Source organism: Rhinopithecus roxellana, chromosome 8, assembly GCF_007565055.1.
Source record: "Rhinopithecus roxellana isolate Shanxi Qingling chromosome 8, ASM756505v1, whole genome shotgun sequence".
In the NCBI taxonomy this organism is placed as follows: domain Eukaryota; kingdom Metazoa; phylum Chordata; class Mammalia; order Primates; family Cercopithecidae; genus Rhinopithecus; species Rhinopithecus roxellana.
In genome coordinates, this window is record NC_044556.1 from 90,287,093 (window position 1) to 90,312,712 (window position 25,620).

At 51.7% G+C, this 25,620-nt stretch overlaps 1 protein-coding gene across 1 annotated transcript in view; it reads left to right on the forward strand.

The window, feature by feature from the left end:
- Positions 1-1,842: 1,842 nt before the first annotated feature.
- The window catches only part of COQ8A (coenzyme Q8A), a 41,022-nt gene continuing 17,244 nt past the window's right edge, over positions 1,843-25,620 (forward strand). The window contains 5 exon segments of the mRNA XM_010381902.2: positions 1,843-1,991; positions 16,600-16,746; positions 16,748-16,786; positions 20,341-20,751; positions 21,012-21,078. Of these exon segments, the coding sequence (XP_010380204.1) occupies positions 16,609-16,746; positions 16,748-16,786; positions 20,341-20,751; positions 21,012-21,078 (655 nt within the window). The 5' untranslated portion in view covers positions 1,843-1,991; positions 16,600-16,608.

The window sequence follows — 25,620 nt, forward strand, 5'->3', positions numbered from 1 at the left end:
TGGGGAGGGCATGTGAAGGTCTGTGCAGAGAGGAGCACCCACCAGCCGACCAGTGACCAGCCACAGACGCCACAAGGCACAGTCTCCATTCTCCTTGGAAGAAAGCCCTCCCCTACCCCTGGGAAGAACGGAGCCTGACACAGAGCTTGTGTTCGCCCATATCACACACACTTAGAATTCTGTTCTTGGGGACTCAGGCAGATCTCTGGGAAGCCGAGCTCCAAGTGGTCAACGCGGGGCTGTGAAGTTAGGTTCACTTCTGGATTTCAGTATAATAAAGCAGCCTCCATCCCCAATTTTAGGCATCAACATAGAACAGCTAACTTTAAATTTTTCCAAGGGAAAATATAAAACAAACGACTTTCAATTAAGTTAAATGTCAATACTTGTGAACCAAAAAGTACCTGTATCAGTTTAGAAATTTATGTTATGAAGGTGAAGGACTCGCGCCCAGGAGACAGGTCTGTGCCTTTCTCCAAAGATTATTTTGAGGGCTTCAGTATTTAAAGGGGAAAAGCAGGCTGGAGAGGAAAGATGGAGGGTATGTTCACATTACTGAATCCACATGTGGCGATAAAGGGAGCAGGTAGGGCAACAATCACGTATTTGTCTAGCGCTCAGTAAATCGGCACTTTACACAAGATAAGGTGAACATAGAGTGGAGATACTTCACCTTTAATCTGTAGCTATCTGCTTAGGAACAAAAGGAAAGGCAGTTGCTTGCATGACTCAGCTTTCAGCTTAATTTTTTTCCTTTTGGCAGGGTGAATTTTCCTTTCACAATACCAAAAAAAAAAAAAAAAAAAAAAAAGAAAAAGCGGGGTGAGGCTCAGAATAAGGAACAATCCTTTGGCTTGAGTATTTCATTTTATGAAAAACTCACTAAATTGTTATTTCTCTTTTTTCCACAAGAACGACTAACAGAGCTGCAGACCAGTGTTTGGGGTCATCTGAGTGGAAACTGTCGAAATTGTCGAGACGACTTTGGCTCACACGTTCCTTTTCTCGTTAGGGAGGGAGTGACGGGGCAAATCTGCGGGCTGGTGGTGGCGGTGCCTCCCAGGGTTGCTCGGCTGGGCCGCCGAGGGCTAGACCCGAGCTCTATCCCGTGTGGGCTGCGCGTCCCCCAAAACCCCGGCCGTCAGCGACTGCGGGCACCTGCACGCCGACGAGACCGGCGGGCGGACAGCGACTCGGGTGAGTGTCCTATCTCTCTACTCTAGGGGCGCGGGTGGCAGAGGCTTCCTGTTTTGAGGATGGCGCCACACAAAACAAGTAACCTTAGCCTGAAGGGCCCCGACGCCGGAGGTGGAAGTGCGCGGCCTTGCCCGCCGCGCTTCCCTTCCTCGGAGTGCTTTTTGTGGGCCCTGGGAAAGGGGCTCTTGCTACATAGAGAGGAGCAAAGAACAGGCCTCGCCCGGTCCTTAAAGCGGCGGCCCCCTCCACGCCCCACAGTAGCATCTGTTCGGTCCACAGCCTCCCTTCCCAGGCCGGCGCGGAGGCCCAGCAAGCACCAATCTGGAGGAACACAAGGAACCTTTGCGGCCGCGCACACCGCATCGCAGTGACAAAGGCGCCCGTTCTCAAGGCGCATGCGCGCAGGCCACCAACTCCAAAGCCAGGCCTCCAACCCTCGTTTGCTAGAGGGAAAGGTAGCGGGGAGGTGGGGAAAAGGAGAACTGGAGGGCCCTGTCTGCTAAGGTAGCCTCCCATTGGCTCCTCTTGCTCCGCCCTCGGTCGCGATTGGCTATGGGCTGGGAGCACTGGCCGAGCACGCTCCCACGCGCGTAGCTGCATTCGGCAGGCGGACGGCGGCGCAGCCAATGGGAGCGGTCCGCGGGGCGGGGCTTGGGCGCTGGGCCTCCCTGGAAGCTGGCGAGTTGGTAAACAGATCCGGAGCGCGTGCCGGGCGTCAGCTCTGTGGCGAGCGCGCGGAGGCGGGCGCAGAGGGGGCTAGAAGGTGACCGCGGATCCCATCTTCCTGCAGCCGGGTAAGGCTGCCACCCGCCGGCCCGCCGAGTGCCTGGGCGCCGTCTGGCTGCGGCCAGAGCTGGGTTCAACACCCACCTGAGCCCTTCTTGCATTTTCTTCATGTGACAGTGCAGCTTCCCCGCGAGTTTCGCTAGCCACGAGCGTCAGGTCGGGACGCAGAGGGGGCCCCTGAGGTGCAGGGTGGGTCCTCTGCAGCCGTCTTACGTCCCTGGGTCCACCTCAGTCCCTCGGTCCTGCGTCGGGGAGGAGACGAGGGCCACGTGCAGAGCTTTGGGTCCCTGGAACACGCCTGCTGCTTGCCCGGCCGTCTTCCGGCTGCCGATCGCCCGTTGCCCGTGCCCTTTGGTCGCCAATACAGCTTTCCTGCTTCGCTTTCTAATAATGTCGTTCTTCACTCCCAGACCCCGTTGCTCTGAGTGTCTGGGGCTCTAGGCTCGTTGCCCCTGGCTGCAGGTTTGGGTCAGAACTTTGACTTCCTTGGCTGGAGCCAACTGTTGGGCTTCACAGGTGGGAATTTTGGGTGAACTTGGGACAGGGGATCCTTGTTGATCCTTTCTTCCTTTCGCTTTTCTTTGGCCTTTCCTCTTACTTCTCCAAACACTGGGGGGTCTTGTGAGTAAGGTTTGCGCTTACTCCCCTAAACTCGGAGCCTTTCCGAGGCTCATTCTCACCCATTGCACAGAGGTGACAGCCTCTCTGCCAAACCCTCCTTGGGCGATGGGGAATGCTGCAGGGGCAGGTTTGGGTGTTGGGACTCCCCATTTGGGTGAGAGATGTCAGCTTCCTGAAGGGTGAGAGGCTTTTGTGCAGTCTTCCAGCCTGAGTTGGGCCTGCAGCCTGTTGAAAAACTTGTGCATGTTCACTTGGGCCTTGGATCTACGTGACAGGACTGAGTAGCTGGTCATGCCAGGCCTACCTGATTGCCAAAGGATTTGAACATTCATTGATGCCAGCTTGCTAGTTGTCACGCTGTGGATGGGTGGGTCGTCCTGGCAGGAGGGCTCTTGGGAGACTCTTCTTTTGGAGGAAGGCCTTTCTCCTGAGGAGAGACAAAAGGGGAGCTACAGGAGCAGCATCTTTAAGACTCAGGCTGCCGGGCGCGGTGGCCCATGCCTGTAATCTCAGCACTTTGGGAGGCCAAGGCGGGTGGATCACCTTAGATCAGGAGTTCGAGACCAGCCTGGCAAAATGGCAAAACCACATCTCTACTGAAAAAAAAGAAAAAATACAAAAATTAGCCGGATGTGGTGGCGGGCACCTATAATCCCAGCTACTCAGGAGGCTGAGGTGGGAAAATTGCTTGAACCTGGGAGGCAGAGGTTGCAGTGAGCCAAGATGGCGCCAGTGCACGCCCTACTGGGCAACAGAGCGAGACTCAATCTCAAAAAAAAAAAAAAAAAAAAAAAAAGAAGACTCAGGCAATGGCTTTGAATGTTTTGTTCAGCCTTGCAAATGGTGCGGACTATGCAGAATCGTAATGATTTGGGGCCTAATGTTGGGCAGCTCAAAGGAAAAGTGAACCAGGCAGTCTGGGCACCTCCCTCAGAGCCAGTGTGTTATCTAAGACAAAGTTTTTCAACCTGTGGACTAATGACATTTTGGACCCGTAATTCTTTGTTGGCGGGGGGCCTGGCCTATGCATTGTAGGATGTGTAGCAGTATCCCTGGCTTCTGTCTACTAGACTAGCACCACTCCCTACCCCTTCTAGCCATTGTGACCATCAGAAATGTTTCCAGACATTGCCACATGTCCCCTGGAGGGCAAAATCTCCCTTGGTTGAGAACCACTGAGGTAAGACTCTAAAAAGAGTTGTCCTATGCTGCCAGAGGCCCCTCTGGGACCTGCCCGTGAGTAGGTGAGAGGTTTGGGCAAAGGGTAGTGTTGTGCCTCCTACCCTAACCCAGTGGTAAAAGTCATGTAGATTGGGCTACCTGTGCACCTAGGAGGGCAGAGGCAAAACCTGCAAGCAGAAAGGAGGTAGACATCCATGGGCATGTACTGTGCCTGCTAGGTGTGTGGCAGTGACTGCCTGGGTTGGGGGTGCTGGAGAATTGGAAGACTGGTAGCTTCTCGGCTGCAGGCAACAAAGGGCACCCAAAAGATCCCCTAACTGACCAAGGAGTGTTACGGGAAAATCCCGATATATCCCCACAGGATCAATTAACAGCAAGAAAGAGAAACTCATTTCTCTTGCAAGACTAGGGGATTTGCACCTGAGTAACTATGGGCCAGTTTTACAATAGGAAACATACTTAAGCTGAGTGCTGGCACAAAGGCTAACTCAGCTATCCACAAGTGGTTCTTCAAGGAGATGCTTTATTCATCCTCACTTTTTGCTCAGACATCTCTGTGTCTTGTGATGTGGAAGGGACCAGGCCTTCATCTGCAGGGAGTAAGTGGCAGGGTGCATTTCAAACATATGTATTTTTACATATACCATCTGAGGGTGCAGCATGGGCATGGGTATAATAATCTGTGGAGTTCTTTTGTAGTTATTTGAAACATCAATGTCAAAGTCAGTGAGCCTTTTATTTTTTTTTTCTCCTTGGGTCAGCCTGCTCATCAAAGAGACATTTTTATGTGTGTATGGAGAAGGATGCTTTACTTCTGAGTCTAAATTTTGCCTTCAGTGTAATCCAGAATTTATGCCCCAAATTTCTAAGTCCCAAACCGATAGGCATGCAGAAAAGCTGAAAAACAGGGATTTCTTGCACAGGGCAAGGAAAACCATCCTAAGCCTATTCAATGAGTTTCTCTTTCTTGCTGTTAATTGACCCTGTGGGGATGTATTGGGATTTTCCTGTAACACTCGTTGGTCAGTTAAAGGATCTTTTGGGTGCCCTTTTGTTGCTTATAGAAAAGGATCAGGAAGAAAGGTCACTTCTCCTTTCTCAAAGAGAAGTTTAAAGAAGGCTATTATTGGGAAGCTGAAAACTTGGCAGGATAATTTTCCAGTAAGAACCATGGACACTGAGTCATTATCTTTGTCCGTTGAAACAAGAGCTGTGTGCAAAATTAGACAGGAATATTTAGACAGAGTTGTCTTGATTTGACAGTGGCATCTGGAGATACTTCTGTCATTCCTGTTAAGCAACAGCCGGGAACTCGGGAGAGCCAGTGGAAAGGAGAGCTAGTGGGAGTGAGGGAGTTCGAGGGTCCTGCTCTTTCTGGAGTTGCACATGTGGAGGGGTGGGAGTCCACAGAGGTGGTTTGTGAGAAGGACCTCAAGGGGAGATAGAACCGAAGGGCTGGATTCAAAGAAATTTATGCAAGTGAAATTTCTAGACTGACTAACTGGCTGGATATATGGCTGAGATTTCTAAGCAGGGGGAGGAGCTGGATGATGGAGGAAGAGCTGGTTTGGGAGAAGGTGGTCATCTTAGTTTTAGACATGATGGGAGCCTATGGGACTTTTTTCCATCCTGTTTGATTAAGGTATAATTTGCATACAGTAAATTCATCCTTCTTAGTGTGCAGTTCTGTACAGTTTGACAAACACACAGTCACATAACCCCTACCACAATCAAAGTATAGAATAATTTCATCACCCTCCGAAATTTCCCTGCACCTCTTCCCAGTTGCCTGTGGGTCTTTGAAGCAGTGATGTGGTATGTGTGTGTGTAACTTGGTTTGTTCTGGAAATGGGTTCAGTGGTTGAGAGGCCCTGCCTGGCCTGAGGGTGGGGAGGCATCAGTGCAGAGCCTGTGGAGGAGCTCTGGCCACCCAGGAGACAGTGCAGATGGCAGGGAGGCTGGGGTGTCAAGGACCAGCCTGGGAACTCCCAGGCCTCGGAGTAGGTGGAGGAAGAGGAGCTGGGGGAGGAAGCTGAGGAGGTGAGGCCAGAGAGAAGGGAGGAAGGAGGGCTTCTGGGAAGAGTGTAGGGGCAGCAGGAAACACTGTGGGGCAGGGAGTGGCTGAGGAGACCCACTGGCTTGAGCCCTCAGGTGTCACAGTGGGGCAGCTTGGGGTTGGGGCTAGACAGTGTGTGCTGAGGGAGCAGGGAAGATGGCAAGTGCACTCCATCCTTGGGAGATGGTGGCCACGTCCAGAGGGTGGAGGAGAAGCAGAGCCTATAGTAGGCTTGTGGGCTTGAGGGGAGGGCTTTTATGAAAGGAGACTGAAGGCAAAAGAAAAAAATAGGTCAAGGGCAAGGTCCTGGTGCGGGAAGGAGGAGGGATGGTCAGTGTGGGAGGAGATGGAACAGAGGCAGGGGAAGGGTCTGAGAGGTGTGACCAAGAATGTGCGGTCACTCCTATCTGGTTGCCCCCATTTCTGGAGTAACAAAGGTCCGCTAGAGAGGGGTCGAGGCCTTCTGTTTAATGTGAGAGCCAGGGGTGGGGTTTGAAGAGCCTTAGGTACCTCGGCATCCTTTGAGAAGTTGATTGTACCCTGTGAGAGTGAGTGTGTGTGTGTGTGTGTGTGTGTGTATAGAAGGCAGGCAGGAAGGTGTTTCTGGTTCATACGGAAAAGCCCAGTCCCTTACCTCTCCAACCTCTGCACCATCCATTGGAGTTTTCCATTTCCCAGAGGTGTGTTTCCTGAGAGAGAGAGGCTGTAGCGCCCCTCTCTGCCTTTGTGAAGACAGCAGGGTTGGTCTGCCTCTCACCTCTCACTATTTCATAGAGTCTCTAGAAGGATCAGTATCTGCGTTGTTTTGAGCATTACTCTTCCTAGACCCCGTTACATCCTAGCTTTCAAAACAGCCCTGTGCGTGCTCTCCTTGCTGACCTTCTGTGCTCCAGGGATGCATGGCCCTTTCCTAATCTCTGGGAACTAGGCCTCCTCCAGGTAAGTCATGTCACTTACACATGAGGAAATGAGAAAACGCAGGCCCCAAGAGGAGAAGTGGTGTGCCTGAGGTCATCTGCGCTTAGTGGCGTTACTGTTGGTCCTCCCTGTCAGCCCTCATCACAATATATGCGGTGTCGTCTGGGAACTGGAGGACCTGGTGGCAAGTCCCTGCTGTCCGCAGGGCTGGATGAGAAGTCCTGGGGCCAGTCCACATGAAAAGAAATGTTAAAGTTCAAGCTCAGAGCCTGGGCCCCAGCCCAGTGTTTGTTCTGTGCTTGGCACATTTTTTGTTTGGCACTGATACTGGCTCAGAGGAGGGTAAAAGTAAAAGTCGATTGCCCGGTAAGCTGAAGGTGGTTACTGTTTGACAGGTGCTTGAGCAAACATCTCTAATCTTCCCGAGATTGAAAAAATGCTTGTGGCTCTTGCTCCCTAAGGTGTTTACAGCCAGCATGTGGTCAAGGGTTGGACATTGTGCTGCCGCCAGGCCTGTAGTAGCTCCTGTTTACGCCTGCTTGGCGCTCATGGTTCATGGGCTAGGGCTGATTGGCCTGCTGCGGAACAATTGCTTGCTGGGTTCAGTCCCTCCTCTTTTCCCTCGGTCTTAAACAGGGGCGAGGGTGAGGCAGAGGAAGCAGTAGCAATGACTATGTACCCTGCTCCCTCCCTGGGTCTGTGTGGCCACCATGAGTGGGATTATGAAGCTGGCTTGAAAACTCATCTGGCTTTGCTCCTATAAAAGTCACTTTTTGACCAGGGGGGTACTGCTGCCATTTCTGTGGCTGTGCATATTCGGGGGTTCAGGTTCCTCTGGTGCTCAGCCTCCTTTCTTCAGTCCTGGGCTGTAGATGAGGGAGCTCAGGAAGCCACGGAGCCTGGGTGCCTGGGCCCTGCCTCACTGACTCATAATGGTAATAAACTCGTGGTGTATATGGGGACAGTGCCAGACCCTGTGGGGGATACAGAACTGGGAAAGAGAGGGCCCCTCTCTCCGGAGCTTACTGTGCAGTAAGGGAAATGGAACAGGCACACACAGAGTCATACAGGGCATGGCGAGGTGACCTTAGGCCACTAAGAGATGAGGGAGTTTAGATGAAAGGAGATGACTTGCCTATAGGGGGTTTACCAGTCCAGCAGGTGGCTAAGATTCCAGCAGGTGGCCAAGATTCCAGCAGGAGAAATGATATTCCATGGGGAGGAGGGAGCAGGCCGTGGAAGTTGGAAAACCTGTGTGGGTGTTGGGCGGGGCCGGGGGTCCATTCTGGCTGAAGCGTTGGGGCACAGAGGCAGCTGGCGAGAGGTATTGTTGCAGAGATGTCTGGGGCTCCACAGTAAAGGGCCTTGCTGGTCAGGCCAGGGAGAGTGGAGATCGACAAGGAGACGGCCACCTCTCCTGGGCCTGTGGTCCCCTTGCTCCCTGCTGAGCCTCTTCTCATTTCTCGTTGCGTGTGTAGTTGTTGTCTGTCTAGGGTTGCCCCTTGTCTGGGTTAACTGGGTGATTTTAAAAGCTATAGAGGTTTTGCATACACATGTAGTGCCTGAGGGTTGCATGTGACCTCAGGGCAGAACATGTTTATTTAACCTCCATACCAGTGATGTGTGCATGTCCACACCTGGCCTGTGTGTGGCATTTGGAGGTGATGCTAGTAAAGGTTGGTGCTGGTGTTGAGTGTGGCAAGACTGAGGGCCACATGCCCAATGGCTCCTCCTAGCTCTTAACACACCCAGAGGCAGTCTTCAGTGTGGGGTGTCTGCCTCTTTCCACTATTTATGTTTAAGATCAAACTGGCTCTGGAACCAAGCTTTGCCTCTAGTGGGTGGGATCACTGGTCCTGAGAATTGTGATACCCTCAGTCCTGGCAGCTGATGAACTTTCCAGAGCAAGGAGTTTGGCCAGATGGCCTCTGAGAGCCCAGCTGGTCCCAGGATTTTTGTGACTCAATTTTCTGTAACCAGGAAGACACATTTCAGGATGTAAACCTTACTTATGTCTCATGTTGAGTGACTATTGATTTAGCAAAAAAGGAGTTATTGATTCGGGGCAGTGTTCTTCTCTGCTGTCTCTCAGCTTCCTAGGCAGTAAGAAGAAAGGACTGGAGCCTGAGTCAGACAGGAGTGGAAGGGTCCAGCATCCCACAGCTTTGGCTCTTAGGAGATTGCTCAGCCTTGATGAGCTTTAATTATCCCATCAGTGAGTGGGGATAATACCTCACCAGGTTGTTGTAAGAATTAGAGTTAATATAAAGTGACAGGCAGACAGAAGGGGAATAATAAATGGTAGCTGTTCTTGTTATTATTTCTATCTCATTGAGATATTAAAGCTGAAGTAAAAGTATTTTGAAAGATTAAGAATATAAAACCCAGGCCAGACATGGTGGCTCACATCTATAATCCCAGCACTTTGGGAGGCCAAGGCGGGCAGATCACTTGAGGTCAGGGGTTCAAGACCAGCCTGAGCAACATGGTGAAACCCTGTCTCTATTAAAAATACGAACAAATTAGCTGGGTGTGATGGCACCCACCTGTAGTCCCAGTTACTCAGGAGAATCAACTGTACCTGGGGAGGTTGAGGCTGCAGTGAGCTGTGGTCATGCCACTAAACTCCAACCTGGGCAATAGAGTAAGACCCTGTCTCAAAAAAAAAAAAATCTCTCTCCCTCTCTCTCTCTCTCTGTCTCTCTCTCTCTCTCTCTCTCTCTCTCTCTCTCTCTCTCTCTCTCTGCCTGATTTCGAGGCTTGGGACTTCAGGCGCAGGAGTCTGGGTTTTATATATATGTCTACATACATTTCTACAGGTAGAGGAGCCATTTGAGCAAGGGGTTGGCATGATGAACGTGGATTTTATTATAGGAAGAGGAATCTGGCAGGAGAGTGTTCCATGGCTCAGAGCCGGGGAGCCTGTGGGAGTTAGAGGGGTTTTTCTTCCCACTGCCTCTCCCTGAATGCACCTAGACAAGAGCCTCCCATGCTGTTTTCTCCTTTAAGATGAAGTGGTAAGGAATACCAGTGGGCATTTGTGTCTCTGGTTTCCAAGCAGGCCACCAGCACTTTGGACTGCTTCTCCTGAATGATGTCTCATACAACAGCACTAAATAAACCACACTGGTCCTCCCCCAGCCCAGCCTGCCTCCCAACTCAGGCGTGAGACTGTGCCCGGCAGGAACAACTGCAGGTTATCCAGACTGATCTCATTCACCCTGACCTCTGGTCTCACGAAGTCTGAACTTCATTCCAGAATGTCTGTGTGCTTGCAATAATAATTATTATAATGATGATGGTGATGATGGCATTAGCTAATGGTTTTTAAGCACCTACTGTATGTCCTGAATGCTGTTACATGGATTTATCCAGTCCTTTCAAGAACAGATGAGGAACATGGATTTATCCAGTCCTTTCAAGAACAGATGAGGAAACTGAGGCACAAAGATAAGCTCACATGACTTGATTTAGGTCACACTAGCAAGTCAGTGGCAGAGTCATGGTGTGAACCCAGTTCACCTAATCTCAGAGCATCTTAACCGTGTCACCAGTATCACTTCATGAGCCAAATATTTTAATTTGAATGTTTTAAGCAGTAAACTTCAGTAGGTTTTTAGTCAGAAAACTAAATTGCCATCAGGACCCTGCGCTTGGCTGGTTGGCCTTTAAAAGCCTTGTGTGTTGGCGGCTGTATCAACTCCAGAGTGGGAGAGGCTGCTCTGGACCCTCCAATGCCTGCCTGTGTTGGAGCTTTGAGCCCATGCGGGTCACTCACAGCGCTGGGTCCTTGTCTGGACTATCATCAGAGGCTGGAACTTTGCCTTCTGCTGCTTTTATATCACCCCCAACCATGCCCAGCTCCCAACCCAGTGCTCACCACAGGGCAACTCACCCAGGGAATCCTAAGACTATCTTAATCTCCCAATGGATGGAGAATGGAGGTTTGTAGTCTGGGTCGTCAAAAACCCACTGTTTTGCTAATTTTCTCCTCTTACCTGTTAAACAGGTTGCCTTGCTCCTGAGCCATGATGGATCCAGGTCTCAGCTTTACTTCTTAAAAGCTGTGTGACTTTGGGCAAAATACTTAACCTCTCTGTGCCTTAGCACCCTCATCTGTAAAATGGGCATAATTTACCTTCTGAAAATGATTGAGTTAATACATCTCTGTGCTAAGTAGAATACTGAGCCCAGAGCCTGGCATATACTAAACTCAGAAAAAGCAGCTGTAGTTATCATCAGCATGGTGGGCTGGTTCTGCTGCTCACAAAATAAAAACATCTGTGGAACTGGTTACATTCATGTCAGTGCCTAGTTGCTTGCTTTTTTTTTTTAAAAGAAAAATTGAGCAGTATGGGATTCAGTGCCTGCTTTTAACAAGCTCTTGTTTATGTTATTAGCACAAGAATGTATAGTTTTTTAACAGTTCAAAGAAAAACCCCAGTAGTCTGGAAGCCACTTTCAAGGGAACTTGAAGTCCTTAGCCTAGAAGGCAAGTTGAACCCTGGAAACTCCCTTCCTTACAAGGCATGACCCACTGGGACATCCGGAGGCTGTGGGTACAGACCTGTGTGAAGGCCATGGCGAGCTCAGACCTCTCCGCCAGGGCAGACAGGCCAGCACAGGCCAGCGTGTGTGGCTCACCAGGAGGCCACCAATGCCCTGCAGTCTTGAGAGCCTTTGGAGGTCTGCTCTGTGGGTCACGGTCTCTAAGCTCACTCACTTTTGATTTCCTTTTTCCGTTTCTTGAAGAATAATGGAAAAAGAAGGGGCAGGTGGAAAACTTCTGCCTAAGGGCAAAGCCAGACTCTTGGGAAGAGGGTTGCAGGGGGAGACTCTTAGGAAAGGGTCCCCATGGAGGCGTCCTGCCTGGCCATAGGCATGGGCTTCCTCTGCTCCCCTTCCCTCTCTTCCTCCAGAACCGGGGTTCTCAAAGTAAGTGCCTGGGACCCGCAGTGTCAGCAGCATCTGGGAACTTGTTAGAGATGCAGATTCCCGGGCCCCACCCCAGACCTGCTGAGACGGAACCCTTAGGGGTATGGCTCAGCACTCTGGACTAGTCTTAAGGTGATTGAGACGTTCACAGCAGCTTTAGGACCAGTGCCTCAGACCAGCCTCCTGAGAGGCCCTTGATTCTGTATGTGGAGTAAAAGTTGCCAGCAGGTGTGAGCCAGCCAGAGAATAGCAGGCTTTCTCAAACTTTGGAGGGACCAACTGAGTTCATTTCCTTTGACAAATGGTGATGACCTGTCTGCTCAATCCTGAGCATGGTGCTTGGTGCTGGAGAGAGGGGGAAGACAGATGTGGTCCTTTTCCTGTGGCTGATGGCCCTTGTGGTCCTTGTCCTGTGGCTGATATCTGACTGGGAAGAGAGTTAGGCAGATTCAGAAAGTGGTTACTGCTGCGCTGGAGGGGATGGGCACAGGGTGCTGGGAGGCATGTTGGGGAAGCCTTCCCAGAAGAGGTGATGTTGGTGCTGAGATCTGGGAGGAGGAGAGGAGGTGTGCCCCCTGTGCACAGGCCTGCAGGAGGAAGCCTCTCTGGTTCCAGGAATGGGTTGGCCTGGCTGGAACCTAAAGGCAGTGGAAGGAAGGGCAGAGCCACGGTAAACGACTGCTGCATCACCCAGCGAGAATATCAGATGCTCAAGGGCAGGGGAGGAGGCTTGAAAGAAGTGTGTGGTGGCCGCATTCCTCAGGGTGGGAGCCCTGGGAGGATGAGGTGGGGGTGGTAAAGTCAGTTTGGGACATATTTCCTATGGGAGGTACCTATAGGTGATTGGGATGCTAGGCTTGCAGTGGACAGCTGCCCTGGGGAAGGCTTCTCAGCGTGGACTCTCCCTGACTCCCAGTCTCCCTGGATCCTACTCTCCCTGGTTCACTCTTCTTGACTCCCACTCTGCCTGGCTCCTGCTCTCCCTGGCTCCTGCTCTCCCTGGCTCCCGCTCTCCCTGGTTCACACTCGCCCTGGTTCATACTCTCCCTGGCTCCCGCACTCTCTGGTTCCCGCTCTCCCTGGCTCCCGCTCTCTCTTTTTCACAGTCTTCCTGGCTCCCACTCTCCCTGATTCACACTTTCCCTGGCCCCCACTCTTCCTGGTTCACACTTTGCCCAGAAGAACGGCCTTTTGTGCCACTTGCTTTTGGCTTCTTTTACCAGTCATGTTGAGGCTTTGGTGGCAGATATGACTGCAAGAGACCCGGTGGGTCCTTGGCTTTTAGAGAGAACACACACCATGCTTTGCTGGGGAGGAGCTGGTTGATAATGCCACACTCTGTATTTACGGAGGAGATTGAACAGCGGCTTGGTAATGCAGACAATGTCCCTGGCCTGCTGTCTTAGAGGAGATGAATGACAGACGGTGAGTTCTGGCTCTGAAGGGGGGACTTGGAGTGTATATGGCATCCTCAGAGTAAAATTCCTTCCTCCCGGTGGGTCCTGAGTGTGCAGTGTGTGATACTCTCATCTGCTGTCTATCAGGATTGCCTGTTGAATTCATTTTAAAAAAGGACACAACTCATTTTCCTATTGATATATCTTCTTGTATCTGGCCAGTTAGACAGCCCGTGGGGGTGTCTTTTAGTTTTGGAGACTAGATTTGAAGGTCCCCATGACCCAGATAATTACCAGCTCGTATGCAGGTCAGGATCCCCAAGTTGGAGCCTCGTCTCCAGCATGAGTGAGACGGTGTCCCCAAAAGGTCAGACAGTGAAAGTTTGGCCAGAAAACGCCCTCCTGTGGTGGGAACACAGCCTTGTGCAGCTTTCTCAACCCCTGTCCCTGGGGTTGGGAAGCTGCATTTATCATGGTTCTTTCTCTCTCCAGACACTTCAATAAAGACATTTATTTACTTCAACCGTGATCCCCACTCCATCGTGCTCAACTAGTCACCGAACCAGCATCAACTCCATTAATAGTCCTAATAATAAAGCCCCTCAGATGTCAATATTTGATCCTCATGTTTCAGGATACTCCTCAGTAGCGATTGCCATAGTATAGCCAAAAACAACCATTATGCCACCCAAATAAATAAAAAAGACTGTCAACCCCACGAAAGTCCGTTAGAGCAGTTTAGCACCTTAGGACCAGAAAAGGGGCCTGATGAGGCACCCAGAGCCCTTCCGAACTGAACTACTGAGGAGGGATGGAAGAGGTCGAGCCTCACGCTGGGCAGCGGCAGCTGGTGGGGGTGGGCTTGGAGCCCCATGTCCCAGCTCCAGGTCATCTCTTCCACTCTGCCTCTGATCCTGGCATGTCAGCATCAGTTGGCCTCCAGCTGTCTTCCTGGTGTCTGTGCCCATTATAGAGGTATGGGCATGCCACGCTGCCATGAGCCCTGGGCCACGGCAGGTTCATCCAGGGCCTGCAGAAACTAGCCTGGAGCACTGGGAGAGGTCAGTGAACTTGTGTTGAAGGAACCTCTGGATGACTTTTTATTTTGGTTTCATGCCTGGCTAGTGGATACTCCCAAACATGAGCACCTGTCTCCCACCTCCACTGCTTTATTATTTGTGGCCACTTTTGGCTGTCCCCTCCTCAGAGGAGAGCAGGCAGGCACATGGAGGCCTTCAGGAGGCCGCTATACCAAGGAGGCACAGAGCCCAAACACTCCATTTCTGTTACTCACAGGCGAGACCCCAAAAACGTGCTCATGGAGTTGCAGGAAGAAGTAGGGTGGGTGGGAGACTGGTGTTCCTAGCCAGGGTCGGGTACTTGCAGATGAAGTCACGATGCTGATAGGATTTTTAACTTGTATACTACATGTGTTTGGGGGCTTTTATTTCTTTAAAATCATGATGAAAATACCTCCTGGTGTAACTGTGTGCCTGGTTCTTGGTGCAGCCCTGGAAGGGATTTGCAGTGAAATTGTGGGATCGTTGAATTATGAGGCACTTTGGGATTGTGGTGCATTAGAAGTAGGGTTTTAAGACCTAATTTTTGAAAGCAGAAGGTGAGAAAAGTTCTGGATAGATGTTTCCTTCTGGTAGTTATTCCCCTTCCCTCCTTTCTACTTCTGTGAGAGCAGAGACTCCCTTGCAGAAAAATACCTGGTGTTAAGCTGGCATGGTGGTGCGGACCTGTAATCCCAGCTGCTTGAGAGCCTGAGGTGGGAGGATCGCTTGAGCCTTGGAATTTGAGGCTATAGGGTGCCACGATTATGCCTGTAAACAGCCATGGCACTCCAGCCCAGGCAACATAGTGAGACCCCTCTCTTAAAAAAAAAAAAAAGTACCTGATATTGATGAGGTGGTATAAAGGGTTCACTTTGTATGGTAAGGGGAGGTGTAGGTGTGGACTCTGAACAGTAGGTCAGCGATATTTGTCAAAGGGGGGTGGGTACAGGCTGTGGTTTTGAAATGAGTCTACATGTTATTGTGCTCACAAATGACAGACTGTGTTTATTAGCAACATCTGTTTTTTAGCAGTGTTTATTGATTTGAGAAGAACAGGTTTTGCCTCCCAGTTTGCAGGGCCATATATCCGTAGGGTATTCCCCTCGTCAGGCCCTCCTTCCAGAAGAGTGGGCGCTCACCATCTCTGCTTCCTGGCTCTGGCACCACTGTCTGGGGTGGGACTTGGCACCAGTTGGGAGTTCACTGATACGTATGTAGGATGCAACTGTTTAGGTAGGAAGAAAGGCACAACTAAGTACTGTTCAGTGTGTACTTTTTTAGATGGCTTATTTATTTGCCACTTTGAAAGTAGGACATGTGAACTAAGAAAGCTACCCACAGTGCTCCTTGATGCTTCCTTTTTGATTCTGCATCATGTGGTGGTGCTTGGTGGTGTGGTGGTGATGGCACTTGGTGGTGGTGGTGGTGTGGTGGTGATGGCACTTGGTGGTGGTGGTGCTTGGTGGTGGTGGTGGTGGTACTTGGTGGTGGTCATGGTGATGGTACTTGGTGGTGGTGGTGGTGGTGATGGTACTTGGTGGTGGTGGCAGTGGTACTTGGTGGTGGTGCTTGGTGGTGGTGGTAGTGGTGGTGGTAGTACTTGGTGGTGGTGGTGGTACTTGGTGCTGGTGCTTGGTGGTGGTGGTGGTGGCAGCAGTGGTGATGCTTGGTGGTGGTGGTGGTGGTGGTGGTGGTAGTGGTGGTGGTGGTAGTGGTGCTTGGTGGTGGTGCTGGTTGTTCATTTCTTTTGGATGGTGGTTAGGATCTTCCAAATTGATTGCACTGTGGGTCTGGACTGCAGTTTGAAAACATCGGTTTGGTGAATAGTTGAAGCTGAGGGTGGGCCGACCCTGAGGGGTCAGGGAGGGGCTCTGGTTGTCCCTTGGTCTGTGGATATCTGTCACAGGCCTCACTGGGCAGAGCAACGGCGGCTGGGCAGGGACAGGCAGCCTCAACCCCTGAGGGTTCGGGTTGGAGCACCAATGCTGTGAGTGGTCCCCTGGACCTTGCAGGGAAGTTCTTTGGGAGTTGGATGCTTCTGTCCCAATAGGCAGTTTTGGTCCAGAGGGAAGAACCCTAGACTAGGAGTCTGTGCGCCTGACTCAAGTCCTGGTTCTGCTGTGAATCATGAATCATGCCACCTGTCCGTGCCTCAGGTTTTCCGTAGGGTGCTTGTGAGGCCCAGGAGAGGAAATGTGTGGGAAGCAGCGAGCACACTGCACCACCGACTCAATGGTCTTTATTCTGCTCTATTCCCCTGGAGTGTCCAGTGTCACGTGGAGTCTCCGTTGAGTCCTGGGCCCTTTCTTATCTCTTAGCAGAAGGGGAGATCAGTGGAAAAACCAGCCCTCTGGACCTTCTGCTCAGAGTTTGGTGTGGAGTTGGTAGTGTGGGTTTGGCCTGCAGAGGCCCGGGGCCTCCCCTGACTTGGCCTCCTTTCTTTCAGCCCCAAAGGATGGCTGCCATATTAGGAGACACCATCATGGTGGCCAAAGGCCTTGTCAAGCTGACCCAGGCGGCCGTGGAAACCCACCTGCAGCACTTGGGCATCGGAGGGGAGCTGATCATGGCGGCCAGGGCCCTGCAGTCCACTGGCTGTGGAGCAGATTGGTGTGTTCTTGGGGAAGGTACAGGTAAGAGTGGGAGGGGTGCTGGCAGGAAGAGGGCGGGACCTGGAACTCTGGAGGAGACCAAGGGCCGTGACCATGGCAACTGGTCTGTGGTGGCCAGGGCCTGAGGGCCCACCAGCTAATGTGTCCCACGGTCCTTCCAGGGTAGGACAGGGCCCCTATGTGAGGTGGTGGCAACTATAACAAAATTCCATAGACTGGTGGCTTAAACAATGCACATTTATTTCTCAAAGTTCTAGAGGCTGGCAAGTCCAATATTAAGGTGCCAGAAGATTCAGTGTCTGGTGAGGGCCCGTTTCCTAATCCGTAGATGGCTATCTTCTCACTGTGTCCTCATGGGGCAGGAGGAGGGCAAGGCTGCTCTCTAGAGCCTCTGTTATGAGGGCATCAATCCTATTGAGGAGGGCTGTATCCTCATGACTTAATTACTTCCCAAAGGCCCCACCTCCCAATACTATCACACTAGGGGCTAGGTTTCAACGCGTGCTCTTTGGAGACACACACATGCAGTTTTTACCGGGGCCTGGGTGTCCATCAGCTTGGCTCAGCCTTCGAAGGCCCTTCCCACTGAGCCTGCTGAGCCTCCGCCAAGGCCCGACCTCATTTTTCTCCTTCAGTTTGCTGAGGGTCTCTGGGCTCTTCACTGGGGGCTCTCCTTTCCTGGGTGGCAGCTGGCACAGCCCTTCCAAAAGCAGCTTTATCTCCAGCCTCTCTCTCATCCCTGTGCCATCTAGGGATAGAGATGACCTTTTGTGCCGAGGTCCAGGAAGCCTTGACGTCTTACTCCAAGGGGTGGTTTTTAGTGAAATCGTGTGCTGGAGAGGTGACTATAAACAGGGCTGGCTACAGCAGAGCACTGCCCACCATGGTGTCACCTTGTACAGTCGCCAGCAACTTCCCTGACATTCAGGGAGATGGGATTGGGGGGTGTTTGTGTGCCTGTTGTGCGTGAGCACCTGTGTGTGTGCTTAGGCATGTGTGCATTGGAGGTTGTGTCGCAGCCTCTCTCCTTCCACATCTCTTCTGTGGATGGCTGATGTTTAGACAAAGGTCACTGCCCTCCTGCAGGCTGTGAGGCTGTTGCAGCCCCCAGGCGTCTCAATCTCAGGTTTAGGACCCGCAGGTCCTTCCTTGCCGCTCTGGGAGGATCCTGCGGTGATACAGTGGCTCTGTCACCGAGCATGCCTGCCTTTAGTGTTCAGAAGTCCTCATATCTGTGCTCTCCTCCAAGCCTCATCGCTGCCCTGGGATGGGGGCTGGCCTGGACCATCACCTCCATTTCTCAGATAAGGAAACTGGGACAAAGCAATTGGCTGCAAGACTCATAACGAGTGACAGGACCAGAATTCTTGTCCCCTCCCAGCCTGGACTCTGTGCTCTTGCCGTCCCCTTGCCTGGTTCGGTGCCTCAGTGTGGGGCCTTGGCCTCACTCTTGGGTGTTTTGCCCGTGGGACACTCAGAAAGTGGGACACTCAAAACTTGGGTGTTTTGCCCAGCTCACTCGGACCCGCCCAGAAGTGAGACAGCCTGGGCAGGCCTTAGCCATAATGGCGAGTGGGGCCTCCAGATCAGGCACTCTCCAACCCTCTGCTCCTGAAGTGTGTCTGGAAGGGGCAGGGCCTCCCCCTCAGTCTCTGGGAGGTAGGGGTGAGTGATGAGCCACACCACCCAGGAGGCACCGGAGCAGGGTAGGCACCGGAGCAGGGTGGCTGCCCGCAGTGTGCTGCCATTCACTCCCTCAGAGCAGGGTGGCCGCCTGCGGTGCGCTGCCATTCACTCCCTCGGAGCAGAGTGGCCGCCCAGGGTGCACTGCCATTCACTCCCTCGGAGCAGGGTGGCCGCCCAGGGTGCACTGCCATTCACTCCCTCAGTGCTTCCCTTTTTGCTGTCTCCCTTCTTGCTGAGGGGAGGAAGGTCACGGACTCCAGGAGCTTGTCTCCCTCCAGCCCGTCAAGGTTGCTCTTGCATTTGTTCAGCAGATACTTACTGAGCCCGGGTCCCCTCGGAGCCCTGGGGACCCCCCACTGGCCTTGGGCTTCCACAGTGACACCGACAGGTGTTAGTGGCACAGGGCCAGGGGACCATATGGGAGCGATGGGGCAGAAGGAGGGCCTTGCCCAGGCTTCCTAATGGCAAGGCTTTCCCGGGGGCTCTGTGAATTTAAATGTGATGCCTGTGGGTTTTTTTTTTTTTTTTTTTGAGATGGATTCTTGCTCTGTCGCCCAGGCTGGAGTGCAGCGGTGCAATCCTCCGCCTCCCAGATTCAAGTAATTCTCCTTCCTCAGTCTCCGGAGTAGCTGGGATTACAGGTGGCTAATTTTTGTATTTTTAGTAGAGATGTGGTTTCACCATGTTGGCCAGGCTGGTCTTGAACTCCTGACTTCAGGTGATCCTCCTGCCTCCCAAAGTGCTGGGATTACAGGTGTGAGCCACTGCATTGACCTAAATACAACTTGTTTCTACACTGAAAATAGTGTCACAGCCAGCAGGGCCAGCCTGGGTGTTGGATCCTGGCTCTGTCATTTGCTGCCTGGTGACCTTCACCAGCACATCAGCCATCTTTGCCTCAGTTTCCTGTTTTTGAAGTGAGCATAACAGCCTGTCTCTTTCCTCCCTCCCATCCTGTGACATCTTAGACAGCAGAGCGAGAGGCTTGGGTCTCCTGCTGTCTGCGTACCCTGCAGGCAGCACGTGGCTGCCTGCGCATTTCATTCCTTTCAGTTGAAGCCGGGAATCCAGGCCACTGGTCTCCCTCCAGAAGCTGGTGCTGTTCTAATTATAGGCTCCTGGATGCTGTTTCCTGGCCCTGTCTGTGGCCTCCGGTAACTGTGACTGTGAGGAGCCCTATTTTCAGATGAGGAAGTAGCAGAGAAGGGTCAGGAGCTCACTCAAGGTCACTCCTGGTTCAGAAGCAGAAAGGACCTGGGCCCGAAGCTTAGGCCCTGGTGACCGTCACAAAGAACACACGGCATATCCTTTCCCCTGCCCCTCCATTTCCCTGAGCCCTGAGCTCCTAGGGACGGCCAGGCCTAGTCCTGGTTGTGACCGCCTCTCCAGTGAGAATCTCTTACATGCACACTCTGGCTGGCCGGTGGCATCCATGTCTGCAGTGAGCTGTGGGCTTAGGTGGGCCCATCGGTATGCTTCCCTCACCCCTTGCCGGCCTTAGGCTGTGTGTTCACCTCTCAGAGCTTTCCCTGTCCTTTGCGCCCTGGTTTATCATCTCCAAAGCCCTGGAGGCCTCCTTGGCCCTGTTAGGCGAGGAACCCGCTGCGGGCGTAGTGTGCACCTGGCCTGGCCCCTGGCTGGGCACACAGTAGGTGCTCAGTGTCCTACCTAGGACTACACAGCAGAGCCCAAACAGAAGCAGGGCTGGAGCCCAGGTCTCGGCTCCCAGGCTGGGAAGGGTGCCGGGTCTTGGGTGCAGCACCGTGCCATATCTGGAGGTGGGAGGGGGCGGGATGCTGGTAGTGTGCTGTCCTAGGCAGCAGGGGACAGGCAGGGAGGAGCTCCTGGTTCGCTCTTGCTCTCCTCATGCTGGTCTTTGCTCCCTGCAGGGTCAGGATAAACGTGAAGAATATTTTGTTGAGAACTTCGATGGCCCAGAAGGGGAGTTCCACTTCTCAGTCCCGCAGGCAGCCGGAGCCTCCACAGACTTCTCTGCAGCCTCCGCTTCTGACCAGTCAGCACCTCCGCCCCTGGGTCATGCCCACAGCGAGGGCCCAGCTCCTGCCTACGTGGCCAGTGGACCCTTTAGAGAAGCCGGGCTCCCCGGCCAGGCTGCCTCCCCTCTGGGCAGGGCCAATGGGAGGCTCTTTGCAAACCCCAGAGACTCATTCTCTGCCATGGACTTTCAGCAAAGGTTCTTCCACCAGGACCAATCCCCTGTGGGGGGCCTCACAGCTGAGGACATTGAGAAGGCCCGGCAGGCTAAGGCTCGCCCCGAGAACAAGCAGCACAAACAGACGGTGCGTCTGGGAGGCCCCTGGAGGGCCAATGTAGCTCCCACCCACAGCAGTGATGGCCTTGGGTCCTGCTCTAGGGACTTTTCCTGGGTGCTGTGGTCTGGGGTTTTTAGGAACATGGAGGCCTCCTCTTGGTGGAGTGTGCTGTTAGTCGGAGATGCTGCCTGTGGGGTGGAGAGGAGATGTGGGGGCAACAGGAGCCTCTGAAGGTTGGTCCTGTCCCCTTGGCTGATTCCACAGGTCTCTTTCTGGTCTCCCTCCAGCTTAGCGAGCATGCCCGGGAGCGGAAGGTGCCCGTGACGAGGATTGGCCGGCTGGCCAACTTCGGAGGTAAGGTGGCTGTGTGCCCCTGGGCCACCTCACCTGCCCTGCCTGGGCACCACACTGGGGCCTGTTTGGAGGTGGGGACCCAGCAGTATCCTGGGGAAGGTGTTGGGGGAGAAGGTGGCAGCAGCTGCCCCTGCATGAGCTATTGGGGGAGCTGGAGTTTTTCATGGGAGGATGATTCAGTTACTGGATTCCAGCTCTGCCTGGCTCTCCCCTGTGGGTTGGTACAGGGTCGATGCTGTGCCAGGAGCTGAGCTTGGACTGCTCGGCAGGCCTTGCTTGGAGGCGGTGTCTGCAGCATCTCTGTTTCACCCCCGCCTCAGGCTCACTACCAGTTGGCTGCTTTGGAGGCCTCTCAGGAAGGAGGCTGGGTAGTGAGGAAAAGCTCTTCCCTGGGGCTGTTCAGCAGCTCAGCAGGGCTTTCTTTTCCTTGGGACCAGACATTTAGGGAGCCCATTTGCTGGGTTCCCCCAGGCCTGCGGCTCATGAGTGGAGTGACAAGATGCCGTGGCCTCCAGCTGCTGCTATTTCAAGCCATTTTTCTGTACTTTTCTTTGGGGGGTTGAGTAGTCATCATGCCCAGTACACGTGCGCTCTTTTTATACAAGTTGAAGGGTGATTTTATAGTGAAGATTTATAGCAGTTGTGTCTGCTCTGATGACATCATGTTTGTCATGTCTGCTGCTAATTCGCTGGCCCAGATGTTCCTGTTAAAGTGCCATCTCCTTTGCCACAGTACACTGTAAGTTAGTTACTGGGATTGCATTTCTTTAACACTCAGCTGTCCTCAGTAGGTTCTCCAGGTGATATAATTAATGCAAGCCACAGTTTTGGTGGCTTGATTTGGAGCCTGAGCTTGGGTGAGTGGTTAGTTGCAGGGCTGTAGGCAGCAGACGTCTGAGTGGTCCATGATGGTGCTGGTGCTGGGTGGGTCATGGAGACGCACTCTCATGGATCTGCCTGTCGCTTTTCTGGTTTATGTTTCTCCTTCCATACACCGTCCATCATACATGCTGTTCTCTGCTCCTGCCTGTTCTCTTTTGGAAACCCCATCCTACTTGTTCAAGACTGGTTCTGGGCAAGAGGCTCATGTACTATAGTGCTCCCTGAGAGCCTGGTATTCTAGGAGCTGGGTAATGTGTGGGTTCTGACATTGAGTGATGGATGGCCCCCCTCTCCAAGGTGCCGAGCAGACTTGGTTAACTGGATAGAATTTTCTCAACTGTAAGGTTTTCTTTCCTAATTGTTACCTTAATATTTGGCACCCACTGTTACTTAGCCATTCAGGAATTTAGTATGAAGTGTCATCTATGGGATAGCCAAGAGTATTGGTTATTTCCTTTTCCTGGGGTAACATTTCAAGCAGTCCCTCATAGAATATCACACCTTCCTGAGTTCTGCTGTCAGAATGAGTTTTAGAGTCACTACTCTGATGGCCTCTAATGGTCCTTATCCCCTGGAAGACTTGACATGTTACCTGCTTTGCACATTGGCTTGTCACTGGGTAACATGTATTATTTCTTATTAAAATATTGAATGGAGGCTGTCTTCTTTCTGCATGATTTTGAGGGCAGGAGCTACCCTGTTTTCACATCGGTAGCTTTTCTCTGTCCCCTCCCTCTTCCCTTCACTCTAGACTCTTGGTAAGCCTGTCCCTGGAAGGCTGAGTTTGACGTGTTTCAGGATCGGTGCAGTCCTCGCCTGGGAGTGTTTATGGGGTGGGGAGAAGCGGTAGAGCTAATGCAGGCTGTTTGGGAAAAGTGGTCAGAATGAAAGTCTTGATGGTGAATTAGAATCTGGTGGAGCACCATAAAGTCCTGGCGAAGCAGGCAGAAGTCAGACCCTTTTGGGTGACGGGTTAAAGAAGACAGAGACTGATGTGGAAATGGTTATATATAGGAAGATGTGTAGGAAAAAAAGGTAGAGGGCTCTCCTCAGAGGGTGGGGGATTATGGGCAGCCAGAGGGAGCCTGGATTAGTGGAGCTGAGGCCCTGGTCTTGGGTGCTTTGTAGCATCAGAAGCCTCTGGAGCCTTTGCTAACACCTGCCTGATGCATGGAGCCGTCTGTGGGTGTCTGTGTGCTGGAGGATTGCCCACAGCTATGATTCAGAGACACGCATGTTGTTGCCCAAGCAATTGGCAGGTGATGTTTCAGGCCTGGAGATGGCAAGATGGGAGAAAAGAGAAGCCAGGTCAGGAAGGAACGTGCCGTTCTGGCCCTGGTGGGGAATTCTGGGCCTTCTAGCTCACCCAGTTGAACCTTTCAAACTGTAGGTTATGAACCTTTAGAAAACCGTGAAATTAATTTAATGCATCAGGATCAGCATATAAAAAACAAGTTAGGCCGGGCGCGGTGGCTCAAGCCTGTAATCCCAGCACTTTGGGAGGCCGAGACGGGCGGATCACGAGGTCAGGAGTTCGAGACCATCCTGGTGAACATGGTGAAACCCCGTCTCTACTAAAAAATACAAAAACTAGCCGGGCGAGGTGGCGGCGCCTGTAGTCCCAGCTACTTGGGAGGCTGAGGCAGGAGAATGGCGTGAACCCGGGAGGCGGAGCTTGCAGTGAGCTGAGATCCGGCCACTGCACTCCAACCTGGGCGACAGAGCAAGACTCCGTCTCAAAAAAAAAAAAAAAAAAAAAAAAAAAAACAAGTTAACTGTAATCTCAGCACTTTGGGAGGCTGAGGTGGGAGAATCACCTGAGGTCAGGAGTTTGAGACCAGCCTGGCCAACATGGTGAAACCCCATTCCTACTAAAAAAAGTACAAAAATTAGCTAGGTGTGGTGGCATGTGCCTGTAATCCCAACTACTTGGGAGACTGAGGCACAAGAATTGCTTGAACCCAGGAGGGAGAGGTTGCAGTGAGCTGAGATTGCGCCACTGCACTCCAGTGGGGGTGACAGAGTGACTCTGTCTCAAAAAACAGAACAATTTAAACAGAATGAAATTAAATAGAAAAGATTAGAATTAATATTGTACATCCTTAGAATGAACTATACACATGGCAAGATATTTTAGTTTCAGAGACATATACATACTATTTAAGTATATTCTTCACTGCAATGTGAAATATATAGCTTACTGGTGGGTCACTGTCCAGTTTCCAGTCGCACTGTTCTACTTTGTTCTCCTAGAAAATACCTCTAACCTTTCTTCCCTTCATGGAGGAAAGGTGTTTTTCAGGTGCAGACTGACAGACTTTAGGACGTTTTTACATGGGGTTATGAAGGAAGGGGATTGCTGTAGGTCTCAGGGAGGTAGGGCTGCTGCAGGGACCCAGACGGGTTTTCAGCAAGGTTAGCAGTAGGTATTCAGCTCTATAGAAGGGGAAGTCAAGGACTTTCCAATTCCAGGGGCTCATTTTGATGCTGAAATGGGGGCATGAGTCCTAAGTCCAATTTGGCTATGGGACATTATGACTGTGATGCTATGGGCAGGATAATCTGTGGATATTAGATTTTATTAAAGAGTGGTGTGAAAGAAAGGGTCATATATTGGATATGGGGTCAGAACTGAACTTTAGGTCATCGTAATAGCTGGCCTTTAATTACAACTCTGCTTCCAGTGTGACCTTGGGCCCTACCTTGGTTTTCTCTTTTGTTATAAATAAGGGTCTTGCCATTGATTCCAAATGGGAATATTTTGGTAAATGTTCCATGTTTACCTGAAAATAATTAATGTTGAGTGCGGCGATCTATCTAGTCTGGTTTATTATTCATATTGATCAGATTTTTAAGTGATTTTGGTTTGCTTATTCAATAAGCTATTGACAGAGGCATTAAAAAGTCTGCTATGATTGTGGATTTACCTACTTTTAGTCTGTTGACTTGTGCTTTGTATGGTTTGAAGCTATGTTATTTGTTGCCTACAGATTTAGAATTCTTTTTTTTTTGTTTGAGACAGAGTCTCGCTGTGTCACCCAGGCTGGAGTGCAGTGGCACAATCTTGGCTCACTGCAACCTCTGCCTCCTAGATTCAAGTGATTCTCCTGCCTCAGCCTCCGGAGTAGCTAAGACTACAGACACATGATGATCTTGATCTCCTGACCTCATGATCTACCCGCCTCGGCCTCCCGAAGTCCTGGGATTAAAGGCATGAGCCACCATGCCTGGCCAGATTTAGAATTCTTATATCCTCCTAGAGATTGACCCTTTGTTCTTATGTTATGCCTCTTTTCATCTCGGTGAAAGTCTTCATTGTCTGATATTGCTATAGCTACATTCTAGCTTTGTTTTGGGTAATGCTAGCATGTTATCTATTTTTTCCCCTCTACTTTCAACTTTTAAAATGTCCTTATATTTAATGCATATCTTCTTTTTTTGTTGTTGTTTTTTTTTTGTTTTTTTTTTTTTTGTTTGAGACGGAGTCTTGCTCTGCCACCCAGGCTGGAGTGCAGTGGCCGGATCTCAGCTCACTGCAAGCTCCGCCTCCCGGGTTTACGCCATTCTCCTGCCTCAGCCTCCCGAGTAGCTGGGACTACAGGTGCCCGCCTCGTCGCCCGGCTGGTTTTTTGTATTTTTAAGTAGAGACAGGGTTTCACC